This window comes from Carcharodon carcharias, chromosome 21, assembly GCF_017639515.1.
Source record: "Carcharodon carcharias isolate sCarCar2 chromosome 21, sCarCar2.pri, whole genome shotgun sequence".
In the NCBI taxonomy this organism is placed as follows: domain Eukaryota; kingdom Metazoa; phylum Chordata; class Chondrichthyes; order Lamniformes; family Lamnidae; genus Carcharodon; species Carcharodon carcharias.
This window is the reverse complement of record NC_054487.1, coordinates 24,097,398-24,116,038: the sequence shown is the minus strand read 5'-3', so window position 1 is coordinate 24,116,038 and position 18,641 is coordinate 24,097,398. Positions and strand designations below refer to the sequence as shown.

The window sequence follows — 18,641 nt, the reverse complement described above, 5'->3', positions numbered from 1 at the left end:
CTTGGCTGAGTGCGGGGAAAAGTGGCAAATGGAATTCAATCCAGAGAAGTGTGAGATAATGCATTTGAGGAGGGCAAACAAAGCTAGGGAATACTCAATAAAAAGGAGGATATTGAGAGGGGTTGAGGAAGTGAGACTTTGGAGTGCATGTCCACAGGTCCTTGAAGGTAGCAGGGCAGGTGGATAAGGTGGTAAAGAAAGCATATGAAATGCTTTCCCTTATTGGATGAGGTATATAATACAAAAGCAGGCATTTAATGGTGGAACTGTATAAAATGCTGGTTAGGCCACAGCTGGAATTGTGTACACATTTCTGGTCACCGCATTACTATTTGAAGCTTAACTAGTGGTGTCAACTCAGCTCTATTTAAGAAAGGGACTATCTAGAAGCACACTACAGTGTACTTGCATATGAACAGGAGAGAGAGCACATCCGGAGTGGGGCACAGCCAGAGTGGGTATTGGCAAATTGGTGCAAAGCGGGAATTCGGTGCAAAGGGGATGAGGTGCTCTTTGCATTTTTTTCCGGCTATTCAACTTCTTAAATCTTCAGAACGTGCTGCAGCAGTAGAGGCTACAAGGGAAAGGAACCACTGGTGAGTAGTGGGTAAGGTATTTACTACTTTAATCACTTACAGTTTAAGGTCTTTTTGTGGTTTACAGTTTGTATATTCTGCAGTAACGAGGATCAGGAAAGAAGGGCCCCAGAGTAATTGACTTAAAAGGTTTAAAGGGATAAGTCATGGCAGGAGTGCTCGAAGCCGTGGTGTGCTCTTTGTGCTCCTTGTGGGAAGCCGGGAACACTTCCAGTGCCTGGGATCAGCATGTGTGCAGGAAGCGTGTCCAGCTGCAGCTCCTGGAAGCTCGGGTTTCAGAGCTGGAACGGCGGCTCGGACACTGTGGAGCATCCGTGAGTCTGAGAGCATCGTGGATAGCATGTTTAGAGAGGTGGTCACACTGAAGATGAAGGGACTTGAAGGAAGGGAATAGATGACCACCAGGCAGTCCAAGAGAAACAGACAGATAGTTCTGGAGTCCCCTGGGATCACACTCGCAAATTGGTATTCCATTTTGGAGGCTGATGTCTGGTTCTTCCATGGAGTGCGGAGAGAGCCAAGCTTCTGGCACCACAAGCAGCCTGCCTGTACAGGAGGGGAGGAAGAGCAATAGTAATAGAGAATTCTATAGTCAGAGAAACAGACAGGCACTACTGTGGCCGTCAATGTGACGCCACGATGGTATGTTGCCTCCCTGGTGCCAGGGTCCAGGATGTTACTGAACGGCTGCAGAGCATCCTGAAGGGGGAGGGTGATAAGGCCAGAGGTCATGTAACATGTTGGTACCAATGACATAGGTAGAAAGAGGGATGAGGTCTTGCATCAAGAATTCAGGGAGCTCGGCAGTAGATTAAAAAGCAAGACCTCTCAGGTTGTAATCTCTGGATCACTCCCAGTGCCACGTGCGAGCGAGCTCAGAAATAGGAGAACAGCGCAGATGAATATGTGGCTAAAGAGTTGGTGCAGGAGGGAGGGTTTTAGATTCCTGGATCACTGAGACCGTTTCTGGGCAAGGTGGCACCTGTACAAGTGGGGTGGTCTACATCGGAACCAGAGTGGGACTAACATCCTTGCAGGTAGGTTAGCTAGTGCTATTGGGAGGAGTTTAAACTAATTCGGCAGGGGGAGGGGTCACAGAATGTTAGCAGAATAGGGACACATCATAATACAATATTACAATCAAGTCAGAGGGAGTACAGCTGCATTAAGTTTCAAGGGAGTAAGGCAAGGCTGGATGGCCTCTGCTTTAGTGCCAGGAATATTACAGGTAAAATGGATGAGTTAAGGGTGAGGATTGACACGTGGAATTGTGAGTCATTAACCATCACTGAGACGTGGTTGAGGGAAGGGCAGGATTGGCAGCTCAACATTCCGGGATATAGAATCTTCAGGTGAGACACGGGAGGGGGTAAAAGAGGAGGAGGCATTGCATTATTAGTTAAGGAGTCAGTTACTGCAGTAAGGAGAGATGATATCTTGGAGGGGGCATCGAATGAAGCTTTGTGGGTAGAGCTGAGGAATAAAAAAGGAGCAGCCACATTACTAGGTGTTTATTATAGACCCCCAGATAGCCAGCGGGAAATTGAGGAGCAAATTTGTGGCACAATTTGTGGAGGTGTGTAAATACAAAAACAATAGGGTAATTATATTAGGTGATTTCAACTTTCCCAACATTAATTGGGATAGACATAGTGTTAAGGGCTTGGATGGTATGGATTTCTTGAAATGTGTACAGGAGAACTATTTAGATCAATATGTAGAGGGTCCAACAAGGGATGGCGCAGTGCTGGACCTAATTCTGGGAAATGAAGCCAGACAGGTGGCTGAGGTGGTGGTGGGTGAGCATTTTAGCGATAGCGACCATAACATGGTACAATTTAAGTTTGTTATGGACAAACAAATCAACCAAAAAAATGTTTTGGATTGGGGGATTGGATTTTAGTAAAATAAGGCAGGAGCTGGCCAAGGTAGACTGGGAATAGTTACTTGTGGGGGAATCTACAGAGGAACAGTGGGGGGTGTTCAAAAAGGAAATGGGGAGGGTACAGGCTCAACATGTTCCCTCTAGGGTGATAGGAAGGAGTAACAAGCCCAGAGAACCATGGATGACCAGGGATATTCAGGTTACGATGAGAAGGAAATGAGACTTTTAGCAGGTACAAGGGAAGCAAATCAGCAAAGGCATTAGTGGAGTACAGGAAGTGTAGGGTGGAGCTTAAGAAAGCAATTAGGAGAGCAAAGAGGGGATATGAGAAAGCTCTGGCTGGTAAAAGTAGGGAAAATCCCAAGATATTCTATAAGTATATCAATGAGAAGAGGATAACCAGGGAAAGAGTAGGGCCTATAAGGGACCAAGGAGGCAATCTATGGGTGGAGCCAGAGGACATTAGTAGGATGTTGAATGAATATTTCTCATCTGTCTTCATCCAAGAGAATGAGGATGAAGGTATCGAACTTCAGGAGAGAGACTGTGAGGTTCTTGAACAAATTGATTTGGGAGTGACAAGGTATTGGAGGTGTTGGCAGGCTTAAAAGTGGACAAATCTCCAGGTCCAGATGATTTGTGTCCCAGACTGCTGAGGGAGCAAAGGGAGGAGATTGCAGGGGCTCTGAACGAAATTTTTAATTCCTCTCTGGCCAAGGGGGAGGTGCCAGAGGACTGGAGAACAGCTAATGTGGTTCCGCTATTTAAGAAGGTTTGTAGAGATAAGCCAGGGAACTACAGGCCGGTGAGTCTCACGTCAGTGGCAGGGAAACCATTGGAGAAAATTTTGAAGGACATTATCTATCTCTACTTGGAGAGGCAAGGTTTGATCAGGGATAGTCAGCATGGCTTTGTCAGAGGGAGGTCATGCCTAACAAATTTGATTGAATGTTTTGAGGAGGTGACCAGGTGTGTAGATGAGGGTAGTGCAGTTGATGTAGTTTATATGGATTTCAGCAAAGCCTTTGACAAGGTCCCACATGGGTGACTTATAAAGAAGGCAAATGCACATGGGAGACTGGGTAATTTGATGAGGTGGATTCAAAATTGACTTAGTTGTAGGAGACAGAGGGTGATGACAGAAGGCTGCTTTAATGACTGGAAGCCAGTGTCCAGTGGCGAACCACAGGGATCTGTGCTGGTCCCCTATTATTTGTCATTTATATTAACGGCACAGATGACTATTTGGGGGGTAGGATTAGTAAGTTTGCGGATGACACAAAGATTGGCTGGGTGATTAACAGTGAGGTTGAGTGTATTGGGCTACAGGAAGATATAGATGGGATGGTCAAATGGGCAGATAAGTGACAGATAGTATTTAACGCTGAAAAGTGTTAGGTGATACACTTTGGAAGGAGTAATTTGATAAGGAAGTATTCAATGAACGGCATGACACTAAGAAGTTCCGAGGAACAAAGGGACCTTGGCTTGTGTGTCCACAGATCTCTGAAGGCAGAGGAGCATGTTAGTGGGGTGGTGAAAAAGACATATGGGTCAGTTGCGTTTATCAATCGAGTCATAGATTACAAAAGTAGGGAGGTCATGTTGGAGTTGTATAGAACCTTAGTGAGGCCACAGCTGGAGTACTGTGTGCAGTTCTGGCCACCACATTATAGGAAGGATGTGATTGCACTGGAGGGGGTGTAGAGGAGATTCACAGGAAGTTGCCTGGGATGAAACATTTAAGTTATGAAGAGAGGTTGGATAGACTTGGGTTGTTTTTGTTGGAGCAGAGAAGACTGAGGGGAGACCTGATCGAGGTGTACAAAATTATGAGAGGCATGGACAGGGTGGATAGGGAGCAGCTGTTCCCCTTAGTTGAAGGGTCAGTCATAAGGGGGCATAAATTCAAGGTGAGGGGCAGGAAGTTTAGGGGAGGTGAGGAAAAACTTTATTACCCAGAGGGTGGTGACGGTTTGGAATGCACTGCCTGTTGCAGATGCACTTGTCCATGACAGTGTCAGTAGGCGCGACCACCGCACAGTCCTTGTGAAGATTAAGTCCCGTCTTCACATTGAGGATACCCTCCATCGTGTTATGTGGAATTATCACCATAGATAAACGTCGAACAGATCTAGCAACTGCAGACTGGGCAACCATGAGGCGCTGTGGGCCATCATCCGCAGCAGAATTGCACTCAACCACATGGCCTGGCATATCCCCCACTCTATCATTTCCACCAAGCCAGGGGATCAACCCTGGTTCAATGAAGAGTGCAGGAGAGCATGCCAGGAGCAGCACCAGGCATACCTAAAAATGAAACATCCAACTGGTGAAGTTACAACACAGGTATACTTGCGTGCCAAACAGCATAAGCAGCAAGCGATAGACAGGGCTAAGCAATCCCACAACCAATGGATCAGATCTAAGCTCTGCAGTCCTGCCACATCCAGTTGTGAATGGTGGTGGACAAATAAAACTCACTGGAAGAGGCAACTCCACAAATATCCCCATCCTCAATGATGGCAGAGCCCAGCACATCAGTGCAAAAGATAAGGCTGAAGCATTCGCAACAATCTTCAGCCAGAAGTGCCGAGTGGATGATCCATCTCAGCCTCCTCCACCGGAGGTCTCCAGCCTCACAGATGCCAGTCTTCAGCCAATTCGATTCACTCCACATGATGAAGAAACAGCTGAAGGCACTGGAAACTGCAAAGGCTATGGGCCCTGACAATATTCCGGCAACAGTACTGAAGACATCAAGGCCACATTTGACCGAAAGTGGCATCAAGAAGCCCTAGTGAAACTGGTCAACGGGAATCAGGGGGGGAAAACGCTCCACTGGTTGGATTCATACCTAGCACAACACAAGATGGTGGTGGTTGTTGGATGTCAATCATCTCAGTTCCAGGACATCGCTGCAGGAGTTCCTCAGGGTAGTGTTCTAGGTCCAACCATCTTCAGCTGCTTCATCAATGACCTTCCTTCCATCATAAGGTCAGAAGTGGGAATGTTCACTGATGATTGCACAATGTTCAGAACCATTCACGACTCCTCAGATACTGAAGCAGTCCATGTCCAAATGCAGCAAAACCTGGACAATATCCAGGCTTGGGCTGACAAGTGGCAAGTAACATTCGAACCACACAAGTGCCAGGCAATGACCACCTCCAACAAGAGAGAATCCAACTATCACCACTTGACATTCAAAGGCATTACCATCACTAAATCCCCCACTAACAACATCCTTGGGGTTACCATTGACCAGAAACTGAACTGGACTAGCCATATAGCTACTAGAATTGGGAATTCTGCAGTGAGTAACTCACTTCATGACTTCCCAAAGCCTGTCCACCTTCTACAAGGCACAAGTCAGGAGTGTGATGGAATATTCCCCACTTGCCTGGATGAGTGCAGCTCCATCAACACTCAAGAAACTTGACACCATCCAGGACAAAGCAGCCCGCTTGATTGGCACCCCATCCACAAACATTCACTCCCTCCACCACCGACACACAGTGTACACCATCTACAAGAGGCACTGCAGAAACTCACCAAGGCTCCTTCAACAGCACTTTCCAACCCCACATTCACTACTAGAAGGACAAGGGCAGCAGATGCATGGGAACATCACCACCTGAAAGTTCCCCTCCAAGCCACTCGCCATCCTGACTTGGAAATATATCGCCGTTCCTTCACTGTCGCTGGGTCAAAATCCTGGAACTCCCTTCCTAACAGCACTGTGGGTGCACCTACACCACATGGACTGCAGCGATTCAAAAACGCAGCTCACCACCATCTTCTGAACAGCAATGAGGAGTGGGCAATAAATGTTGGTTTAGCCAGTGACGCTCACATCCATGGATGAATAAAAAAAGATATACAGTTGGAAGCTCAGGGTCATGCTTGTGTATTCAGTGGAGGTGTTCTGCAAAGTGGTCACCATCTGCATTTGGTCTCCCTCATCTAGAGACCCATCATAAAGCAGTGAATATCACATATCAAGATGGAAGTACAGGTAAATTGCCGTTTTCACTTGCAATGAGTGTTTGGGTCCCCTTCCTCCTAGGCTACGATAGACCTCCCCTTGTCCTTGCCTTCCATCCCACCAGTCTCTGTATTCAAGAATCATCCTCCACCATTTCGTGCCATGTCCATGTATGTTACTGCCATGGACTTCTACAAAGTTCAAGATATGAAATTTTTTAAAAAAAAGAGCATACGGAATTGGAAACCACTTATTGGTTTGGATAGGAGATAGGGTTAATGTTACGCAGTCAAATGTACTGTTGCTGTTCCCCAGGACCCGTACTGGAGCCTCAGCTTTTCACCTAACCAAAGGAACAAGGAGTCATATATCCAAGTTTCCGGATGACACCAAGCTGGGTGGCATACTGAAGCGCAGATTCAAGAAGAAAGTTGCAAAGGGCCACTGATAATTACCTGTGTGAACAAAACAATGGCAAATGGATTTTCAAATGGGGAACCTAGGTAAAGCACCACCTGGAGTACTGTGCATCGTATTATGAAAAGGGTATTGGGGCACTGAAGAGGCTGCAGAAAATATTTACAATATGCAATACTTATAAATATGATACCAGAACTGAGAGCTTATATCTAGAGCTGTGAGATTATACCTATCTTGAGGAGAAGGCTGAAGAGATAACCTCATCCAAGTCTTGAAAACCATGAAAGGTTTTAAGAACATAAGATATCGGAGTGGGAGGAGACCATATGCGCTATGACTGACCTTGAACCTGATCTCCACTTTCCCATCTAATCCTTTGAGTTCAAAAATTTAACCATCTCAGCTTTGAGATCTAAGACGACAAAGAATCCACAATTCTCTGGAGCAAAAGATTGCAAAGCTTCACAACTCTCCAAGTGAAGGAATTTTTCTACAATTTTGGTCTTTAAATGGCTGACTGCTGATCCTGAGAATACGGCCCCAGGTTTCAGACTCCCAAGCCATGGAAACAACCTCTCAGCATTTACCTTGTCAAGCCCCCTCAGAATCTATCTTATGATTCAATGAGATCTATTAGAATTCTTCTAAACTCCAGAGTATAGGGGCCTTTTCTACTCAATTTCACTCATTCAACAACATTCTCATTTCAGGAATCCATTTAGTGAACCTGGTGGCACCCCTTCCAAAGCAAGGGTATCCTTACTTGTGTATCACGACCAAGTCTTTGCACAGTTCTCCAGCTGTAGTTTCACTTACAATTACAGTGTGATGTCCTTATGTATTCCAAACTCCTTGCTGAAACCAACATGTTATCTTCTTTCCTTATTGTTACTGTACCAGCATGTTTACTTTCTATATGTACAAGGACACCCAAATGTCTCCAAACACAAACATTTAATAGTTTCTCATCATGTAAATAATGTACAGTTTTACCATGCTTCCTACATTTCCTCATATTTTATTCCATCTGCCACCTTCTTGCCCATTCACTTAACCTACCTATATCCCTTTATAGACTAGAGGGTATGTTCCTCACACCTTACTGTCCAACCTAACTTTGTATGCTTCAAAACTTGGATACATTATACTTGATCCTTTCACTGAAGTCTCTCCCTTCATTCTTGAATAGTGATGTTACAATTGCTGCCTTCCCATCTACTAAGACTGTTCCAGAATCGAGGGAATTTTGGAAGATGACAATCAGTTCATCCACTCTCTCTTTTAGAGCCCTAGGATATATGCCGTGAGGTCCTGGATATTTGTCAGCTTTTGACCCCATTAATTTCTTCAGAACATCCTCTTCGCTAATAGTAATAACGTTAAGTCCCTCATTCTCATTAAACACCTAGTTTCCCACCAATTCAGATTAGTTTTTTACTTTTCTACTGTGAAGGCAGACAAAATATTTGTTTAGCATCTCTATCATGTCTTTAATTCCCATTACATTTCTCCAGTTTCAGCCTCATTCACTCTTCCTTTTTTACATTCAGAAATTCTTAATAGATTTTTCATATTTCTTGCTAATTTACGCTCATTCCATTTTCACCCTCAATCAAATTCTTAGTCAGCCTCCCAGCCCACAGACTTATTATTCTTTTTGGCATTAAAAGCCTCTTTATTTGATCTAATAATACTCTCTTTAGTTAGCCACAGTGGAGTTTTTATTTCTGAATGGAACGTACATCCATTAAGAATTAAAAATTTATTTAAATGTTTGCCATTGTTCATCTACCATCATACTTCTTAAACTAATTTTCAAAATTATTTTAGTCAACTCGCTCTACATAACTAGATAATTGGCTTTAAGTTTAATATTTGTTTAACGTCTCTGCCGTTTCCATATTCCCTATTATGATTTCTCTTGTTTCAATCTCTAACATTGTCCTCATTTTGGACTTAAGAGTATCACTCAATCTCAAAATGAAATTCTAACATATCCTGATGTTTCCCCAGAGGATCCCTTGTTATGGCATTACTAATTAACCCTATCATAATACACAAGACAAGGTCTAAACCAACCTCCTCTCTGGTTGATGCCAGCTGTATTGCTATGGGAAACAATCTCAAATGCATTCCATGAGCTCATCCTCCAACTACTTTTGCGGTTGAATTTGTTCAATGTATATGATGGCTGAACACGTATGATCTTTCACTTTTCAGCTCATTAATTATGCATCAGCAAGGAGCTCGGCAAATCTCGTGGCTGGGGGGTGGGAGGGGCAGGCAGGAAGTTGTCTGCACTGCTGTTACCTCATGGAGTCGGAGGTCCTGGCACCATATTTAAACAGCTCCCTGGCAGACACCGACTCAAAGTAGACCAGGTGCACCAGATAACATGTCCAAGATGGCCCTGAAACTACCTTCAGCACATGGGTTCAACGAATACTCCCTAGAGACACTCCTCCAGACCATCCAGGAAATTCCAAGCCCTCCTGTTACCATACAGCCTCCCACCATTACCCTTGATCCCATTATTATTCATATGGATATTCCTGTTCCCCCCACCCCAGTTCCCTTCAATGTTGATGTATCCATGCCCTTTGTTTATCCTTCCCCTCTCCATCTCAAGGCCACCTTCACCCTTACTTTCAGAGACCTCCTCCATTAGACCATCCTTTTCCTACCCACCCCCAACAACTTTAGAATTACCAGCTTACCGGACCCAAATGTCCGCCCTGAATATAACTGTGCCCTCTGCTTCCCAGTATCTTTTCTCGCACTCCCAGGACCAAATGCCTCAGTTGACTGACCACTGCCTTACACACACACACACACACACACACAATTAAATGCATGAACATTACTGCCCAGAGAGGCTTCTCCCAGCCCAAGACATGCATGGCATGCAAAGCCCTCAAACATGCCCCCAACAGTGTGATGTCATTCCCCTGAGTCTCTGAAAACATGCACAATGGAAAGTCTTTCAGCCCGCAGTCCTGCCTCTGTCTCACCTCTCAAAATTAGTTTGCAATTTTGTTCTCCAAATTTTCAAACCAGGTGGGCTGAGTTTCCCACTGAGCAATGTCTACTGACCTCCGAGTAATGGATGAAGCCAAGTTTGCCAGGTACATGCCACTTATATGCAGCTGTTAAACAGAACATTTTAATTAGCCGCTGGCAAGGAACTTAATTTGGAAAAGGGATCGTGATTCAATTGAGTTGACCTTTTAATGAGCATTCACGAGATGAAGAATGCAAATGAGGGTCCCAAAATTGCTCAGTGTGGAATTTAACCCGCCTTGAAAGTTTGGAGAACAAAATTACAAACTAGTTGTGTTGGGAAACTGATTTTTTCATTCACCCCATGCTGGCGGAAGCAGACGATTCTGCCCCATGTTTCTCTCTATGTTCCTAGTACCTTCCCTTCCCACCCAAACATCACCTCCCCTCCCTATCGCCATCCAATCCCAATCCTCATCTCCTCTTCCCTACCATTAACATCTCCCCAACCAGAAACTCCTTTCCCCCTGTCTATCTCCTTGCCATGGCCCACCTTCCCATTCCTGGCATTGAGCAAACATTGATTCATCATCTGAAGTCCAGTGGAATTGTCAAGTTTCAAGTCCATAAACTTCCTGGAAAGTTAGGATTTCTCTACAATGCCTTCTGTTATCATCCACTTTCCTGAGTACACAAGTGAACACTGAAATACCCACCACACTCTGATGCCATGGAGCATGGGCTCAGCTCTCCTTTTTCCCTCCTATTAGTTCTTATGTTTTGATGCGACCTAGGAAGGTTCCTTTTATCCATGCTGTCGCTATTCTTTCTTTGATTGTTGCGCAAGTCCGAGTACTGTAGGGCTGCCATTGATAGCACGTCCTGAATGGTCTCTGCTGTGCTCGGAGATGGCAACCATTCCCTGAAATGCAAGGAAAATTGTTGGCTGTAGGTATTATTTTTTTTGGTAATCACTCTTTCCCCTGAGGTTCTACAATCATGGTGATGGGACAAGCTGTCACACCTCAAACAATGATTTGGATGCTGGGATTTCTACGGTGAAGCAGATGGGCTCATCCCTACAAATGAGGGTATTGGTTTAGGATTAAAGTTCCACAACCCAACAGGCATCAGCAATATATTATTCCAAGAGGAGGAAGATCTGAACAGAGGTAAGTCATTCAGCCTCTCATTGAAACATGCCTGTTTCGTCATTTAATTTCACACTTTGCAGACAACTTGAAATTTGGAAAAGTAGTAACAATGAGAAAGGTAATAATTGATTTCAAGAAGGCAAACTTATGAAATGGGCAGACACATAGAAGAGGAAATTTAGCACAAAGAAGTATGAAGTGATGCTCTCTGGTAGGAAGAATGAGGCAATGCAATATAAATTAAATGGTACAATTTTTAAGGGGTGCAGGAACAGCGACTGGCTGTGTAAATACACCTATCTTTAAGGTGGCAAGACAAGTTGTGAAGGCTGGTAAAAAAAGTCTATAGATCCTTGGTTTTATGAACAAGGTGCATATCCATAAAGGTGTGTGGGGGCCCAAGGCTTTGCATCCGTTTTCACAAAAGAGAAAGGGCAGAAGCGGATATAATAGTTAGGAATGAAGAGTACGAAGTACTGAATTGGTTAAACATAGCAAGGGAGGAAATACCAAGGTGTTTGGCATCCTCGAAAGCAGCTTGGATGAAATGTACCTCAGGCTACAAAAAGAAGCAAGAGAAGAATTAACAGGTGTAGTGTTTCTAGGCTGCTGATGAGGGACCTAAATAGAGTGGATAGGAGGAACTTATTTCTGTTACAAAAGTGGTCTATAACCATGGGGGCATAGATTTAATGTAGTAAGTAGAAGGAAGAGAGTGGAGTTGGGGAGTAAATTTTACACCCAGGAGGTGGTGGGGGCCTGGAAACGACCTGAAATAGTAGAGGAAGGAACCCTCACCACATTTAAAAAACACATTTTAAAAGAAGTCCTTAAGGTGGTGCTATCTACATATCTATGGACATTCGGCTGGATAACATTTTCTTGCCATGACAAACATAATGGGCCCGAATGACCTCTTTCTGACTGCAGATTTTCTATTTTCCATGTACAAAAACAAGGAACTTATTGTGCCCAAGAATGGACACATACAGAAGACTTGAAGAGGGTACAAAAGACAGGTTAAGTGAGTGGGCAACAAATGGCGTAGAATGTAGGAAAGGGTGAGGTTATTCACTTTGGTCATAAGAAGAGAAAAGCAGAATTTTCTTTTAAAAATGTGTGAAAAACTTCTAAGTATTGATGCTCAGAGACACTTGCGTGTGTTCATACAAGGAACAAAGTTAGCATGTGGGTACAGAAAGCAATTAGGAAGGCAAATGGCATGTTGGTCTTTAATGCAAGGGGATTGGAGCACAAAAATAAAGAAATGTTGCAACAATTTTTTTTATTCATTTATGGGATGTGGGTGTCATTGGTTAGGTCAGCATTTGTTGCCCATCCCTAACTGCCCTTGAAAAGGTGGTGGTGAGCGGCCTTCTTGAACCGCTGCAGTCCATAAGGTGTAGATACACCCACAGTGCTGTTAGAAAGGAAGTTCTAGGATTTTGACCCAGTGACAGTGAAGGAACAGTGATATATTTCCAAGTCAGGACGGCGAGTGGCTTGGAGGGGAACGTGCAGGTGGTGGTGTTCCCATCTCTCTGTTGCCCTTGTCCCTCAAGGTGGCAGTGGTCATGGGTTTAGAAGGTGCTACCTAAGGAGCCTTGGTGAGTTGCTGCAGTGCATCTTGTTGATGGTACACACTGCTATCACTGCTCGCAAGTGGTGGAAGGAGTGAATGTTCATGGATGGGGTGCCAATCAAGCGGGCTGCTTTGTCCTGGATGGTGTCAAGCTTCTCAAGTGTTGTTGGAACAGCACTCATCCAGACAAGTGGAGAGTATTCCATCACACTCCTGACTGGCACGGGGTTTCAGTGAGACCACATGTAAAACACTGTATGCAGTTTTGGTCTCCACATTTATGGAAGAATATACTTGCATTAGAAGAACAGTGAAGGGTCAACTAAATTGGTCCCTGGGATGAGGGGGTCATTCTATGATAAAAAGCTAAATAAATTGTGTTTACATTCCCTGGAGTTTACAAGAATGAGAGGCAATGTCATTGAAAGCCCCTTCAGAATTTTGTAGCTTCCACCAACTTGAGGAAGAGACTTCCAATGACTCTCAATCCTTAAAAAAAATTCTCCTCATCTCGGTCTTAAACGAGCAACCTCTTTTTCTTAAACATTGACCCCTAGTTCTAGATTCTCCCACAAGAAGGAACATCCTTTCCACATCTACCCTGTCAAAACCCCTCAGGATCTTGTGTGTTTCAGTCAAGTCACTTCTTACTCTTCTAAGCTCCAGTGGATACAAGACTAACCTGTCCAAACTTTCCTCATAAGACAACCCACCCATTACCGGTATTAGTTGAGTAAACCTTCTCTGAACTGCTAACGCATTTACATCTTTCCTTAAGTAAATAGACCAATACTCTACACAGCGCTCCAGATGTGGTCTCACCAGTGCCCCGTACAACTGAAGGGTAACCTCCCTACTTTTGTATTCAATGCCCCTCGCAATAAACGATAACATTCTATTAGTTTTCCTAATTACCTGCTGTACCTGCATGCTAATATTTTGTGATTCAAGCACGAGGACACCTAGATCCATCAATCTTCCAATAATCTCTCACCATTTAGATAATATGTTTCTTTTTTTAATTCTTCCTACCAAAATGGACAATTTCACATTTGCCCACATTATACTCCATTTGCCAGATCTCTCTTAACCTATCTATATATTTTTATAGCCTCATGTCCTCTTCACAATCTACTTTCCTACCTATCTTTGTGCCATCAGCAAATTTAGCAACCATTCCTTTGGTCCCTTCATCCAAGTCATTTATATAAATTGTAAAAAGTTGAGGCCCCAGTGGCACACCACTCGTTACATCCTGCCAACCAGAAAAAGACCCGTTTATGCCAACTCTGTTTCCTGTTAGCTAGCTCAACTATCCATGCCAATATGTTACCCCCTACACCATGAGCTTTAATTTTACACAATAACCTTTGATGTGGCACTGTATCAAATGCCTTCTGGAAATCTAAGTACAGTACATCCACCACTTCTCCTTTATCCACAGCACATGTGACTCCTGCAAAGAATTCCAATAAATTGATTGAACATGATTTCCCTTTTCCAAAACCATATTGACTCTTGTCTGATTTCCTTGGATTTTTCTAAATGCCCTGCTATAACATCTTTAATAACTGCTTTAACATTTTCCCTATGACAGATGTTAAGCTAACTGACCTGTAGTTTCCTGCTTTCTGTCTCCCTCCCTTTTTGAAGATTTTGCTATTTTCTAATCTAATGTAATCTTCCCAGAATCTAGGGGCAGGATTTTCCCCTTGTTGGGTGGGTGGGCCTGGGAGCGGCCGTGAAACGGCCCACCGTCCGGGATTTCACGCTGGCTGGTCAATCGCAGTGACCGTGATTTCACTGCAGCAAGAAATGCCCCCAGTGCTTTATCACTGAACTTAGGAAAAGTCGGCTTACTTCTCCTCGGAGCCATCACTCCTGGGCTGCAAAGTGAATGTGTGCACAGGTAGGGTTTGAATTTGGCACCTGAAACAGATGATCCGATGAGGTCACGGCGGGACAGACGAATGAATCCCGGCCCACCCCGCCACGAGAAACGTTCACCTTCATGCATCTACAATGAGCTGAAAAGCAGGCAATCTGGCTATGGAAACCCACCACTCCAGCCAGCCTTTCCCGTCCACCACCACACTTAGTCTTCAGAGCTGAAAATTCCTCCTCCTTTCAAGCCTGCTATCATTCAACAAAATCATGGCTGATTTTCTACATCACCACCAACTTCCTGCACTATCCATGTATCCTTCAATACCATTTGTACCCAAAAATCAATCAACCTCTCATGAATACACTTAACGACTGAGCATCCTGAACTCTCTGGGTCAGAGAACTCCAACAATTCACAACTCAGTGCAGAAATTTCTCCTGATCTCAGGCTGACCATTATTCAGAGACTGTGGCCACATGTTCCACATTCCCCAGCATCTGCCCTGCCAAGTCCCTTAGGAATTTTAAGTTTCAATTGGATCACTTTTTCTAAACATCAGGGATTATAGGCCTATTCTTTTCAATCTCTCCTCACCCCAGGAACCAGTTTGGTGAACCTTCATTGCACTCCCTCCAAATCTTCCTTAGGTAAGGAGATCAAAACTGTGCACAATATTACAGGTGTAGTGTCACAAATGCCCTTCATAACTGTAGTAAGACTTCCTTGCTCTCATATTTCAATCCTTTTGTAACAAAAGCTATCATGTCATTTGCTGTATCTGCATGTTCACTTCATGATTCGTGTACAAGGACACCCAGTTCCCTCTGAATGCAAACACTTTCCAGTTTCTCGTCATTCAAAAATATTTTGCTTTTTAAAAAATTTCTTCCTAACAAAGTGGATAACTTCACACTTCACCACATTGCATTCCATTTGCCCACTCACTCGACCTCTCTATATCCTTCTGCAGCATCTTCAGGTCCTCTCCACTGCTTACTTTTCCACCCAACTTTGTGACATACCCAGGTTTGCTGATGACACAATCAGTCCCCTGATCCAAGTCATTAATATAAATTGTAAATAGGTGATGCTCAAGTACGGGTATTTTCGTATCCTGCTAGCTAAAGCCTGCTAACTTGAAAACGTCCTGTTTATTTCTTCTGTTTTCTGTCCACTAATCAATCCTCGATCCATACGGATATATCATCCCCAATCCCACGAGTCCTAATTTTGTGCAACCACCTCTTGTGTGGCACCTTATTGACTGGCTTTTCAAAATCACAGCAAATACACCACAACCTCTGGCTCCCCCCTATCCATCCTTTCAGCTATATCCTCAAAAAAAATTTGGCAAACACCATTTCATAAAGCAGCATTCTGCTTAACCAAGAACAAACTTATACTTATAAAGCACCTTTAACATAATGAAATGCCCCAAGGTGCTTCACAATGAGGAAAGTGAGGTACAGAATTCCAGAACTTGGGGCCCAGGCAACTGAAGGCATGGTCACCAATGGTGCAGCAGTTAAAATTGAGCATGCACAAGAGGCCAGAATTAGAGGAGCATGGGTATCTCAGAGGCGTGGGGGAGAAGATTACAGAGATAGGGAGGGGCGAGGCCATGAAAGAATTAAAAACAAAATTAAGAACAAAGATAAAACTCAAGGCATAACTTGAAAGGGAGCCAAAATTGGCCACCGAGCACAGGGGTGATAGGGGAAAGGACTTGCGATGAATTAAAACACACACATCAGAGTTTGGATTCGTTCAAGATTGCGGACTGTAGAATGTGGGGAAACCTGCCAGGAGCATTTTGGAATAGTTGAGCTTAGAAGTAACAAAGAAGTAACAAATGAGAGTTTCAGCAGCTAATCTGAGACAGGAGCAAAGTTGGGCAATGTTGGAGGTATCTTCATAATGGTACAAATCAAGCTCATCCTGGATTCAACTGTGACACTAAGATTGCAAACAGACTGGCTTAATCTCAAGAGACTGTTACAAAGAGAGTGGACCAAGTGTGTCTGGGGAACATTTTGGTAAGAGCAATTGTATCAAAGTTTACACTAGTAATAGAGAAAAGCAAGGAACAATCTAAAGTAGAACTTCTAAATTGGAAAAGGTTAACTTCAAAGGGATGAGAGGGAATCTAGCCAGGATAAAACAGAACCAAAGATTGACGGGAAAAACTGCAACAAAACAACAGGTGATGTTTGAGGAGATGTTAGTAGATTCCAACAAGGGTGAACTGAAAATCGAAATGACGCACGGGGATGTCGGGACACCTGCCTGATGTCACTGCGCGTTATTTTACCCGTTGGCAAGCAGGCCCTGCCCCCGCTTGCCAAAGGGAGAATTCTGCCCAATAAGTACTTTGTATCAGTGTTTCCCAAGGATGCTGATAAATTAATCAGCAAAAGCAGAGATGGAAGAGGTAATGAGTGAGGTGAAAATTGATAAGAAGGATGTACTGGAAAGGCTGGCTATGCTTACCTGGATGAGTCACATCTCAATAGTGAAATGGTGTCCTTAAGAATATAATAGAATTAGCAGGCATTGTATTGTAAAACCTTAGCAGAAGGTTGTATGCTTTCTGTTTCTACTTCTCTTCAGAAAAAACATTCTTAACAGCTAGGGATTGAGGCAAAACAAAGATATGAACATTCCAGATCTGATAGCAGGAAGTCTTCTGGTACCTTATGTCCCTCTTTACCTATACGAGTGGCTGGTAAGGGATAGTCAATGGCCCTCAGCATGAGGTAAACTAAACAGTGACCTTGAGCCAAGTGATGGACTGGGGGCTTTAGGGGGAGGTAACCATCCTGACATCTCAAGGACCTGTCCTGGTTAGAAAGTTTCAAACAAAAAAGTGATTGACATAAAGTGAACCATCAGCCCCTAGAAATAAGGTATATTAATAATATCCTCATCAGGTGGCAGTCCTCATCATGCAGCTGCCATCTTCAGATGGAAAACAGACCAGGGAAGGTAGAGGAAGACCAAGGGAAGAGCTCCCGAACACTTCAACTAGAGAGTAGAATGATGTTACCACAAACTACTGAGGTCAACACACTATGTCAATCATCTGTCATCCTCTGGGATCACTGACTCGTTCAGCTGTACAGGTTGTATGCTTTTCCTGTCTCTCTAGCTGATGCTTATGCTTAATAAACTCAACAAACTACATTAAGATTACTCAGGGATACTCGACTGCCGATCTTAAGTACATGTGGCTCCCAAATCCTAAATCTTACAGGTTGCTTAAGATAGACACATAGAAGCAGGAGTAGGTCATTCGGTCCTTCAAGACTGCTGCACCATTCAATATGATCATGACTGATCCTCTACCTCAACGCTGTACTGCCACTCTCCCCCGCATACCCCTTGATGCCTTTAGAGTCTAGAAATCTATCTGCTCCTTAAATACATTCAGTGACTTGGCCTTCACAGCCCTCTGTGGTAGAGAATTCCACAGGTTCACCACCCTCCAAGTGAAGAAGTTTCTTCTCATCTCAGTCCTAAATGACCTACCCCATATCCCAAAACTGTGACCCCTTGCTCTAGACACCCCCCACGAGCCAGAGGAAACATCATCCAGTCTGCCCAGCCCTGTCAGAAGTTTATATGTTTCAATGAGATCTCCTCTCATTCTTCAAAACCCCAGTGAATACAGGCCTAGTTGGCCCAATCTCTCCTCATACAACAATCCTGCCATCCCAGGAATCAGCCTGATGAACGTGCACTGCACTCCCTCAACAGCAAGTATATCTTTTCTTAGGTAAGGAGACCAAAACTGCACACAATACTTCAGGTATAGTCTCACCAAGGCTCTGTACAGCTGCAGCAAGTTATCCTTGCTCCTGTACTCAAATCCTCTTGCAATGAAGGCCAGCATACCATTTGCCTTCTTAACTGCTTGTTGTATCTGCATGCTTGTTTTCAGTGATTGGTGTACAAACACACCCAGGTCCCTTTGTACATCAATATTTCCCAATCTATTGTCATTTAAATAATACTCTATTATTCTGTTTTTCCTACTGAAGTGGATAACTTCACACTTATCCATGTTACACTGGATTTGCCATGGATTTGCCCACTCACTCAACCTACATAAATCACCTTGAAGCCTCT

The 18,641-nt window shown here is 43.9% G+C and overlaps 1 protein-coding gene across 7 annotated transcripts in view; it reads right to left on the bottom strand.

The window, feature by feature from the left end:
* The window catches only part of kdm7aa (lysine (K)-specific demethylase 7Aa), a 117,733-nt gene that overhangs the window by 9,830 nt on the left and 89,262 nt on the right, over window positions 1–18,641 (bottom strand). For 6 of the 7 annotated variants that reach the window (XM_041216197.1, XM_041216201.1, XM_041216202.1 and 3 more), the window contains one exon: window positions 10,606–10,811. The exons of the other annotated variant lie outside the window; for it this stretch is intronic. In XM_041216197.1, coding sequence (XP_041072131.1) covers window positions 10,606–10,811 — 206 coding nt within the window. The remainder of the gene's footprint in view (window positions 1–10,605; window positions 10,812–18,641) is intronic. 7 annotated transcript variants of the gene reach the window in all.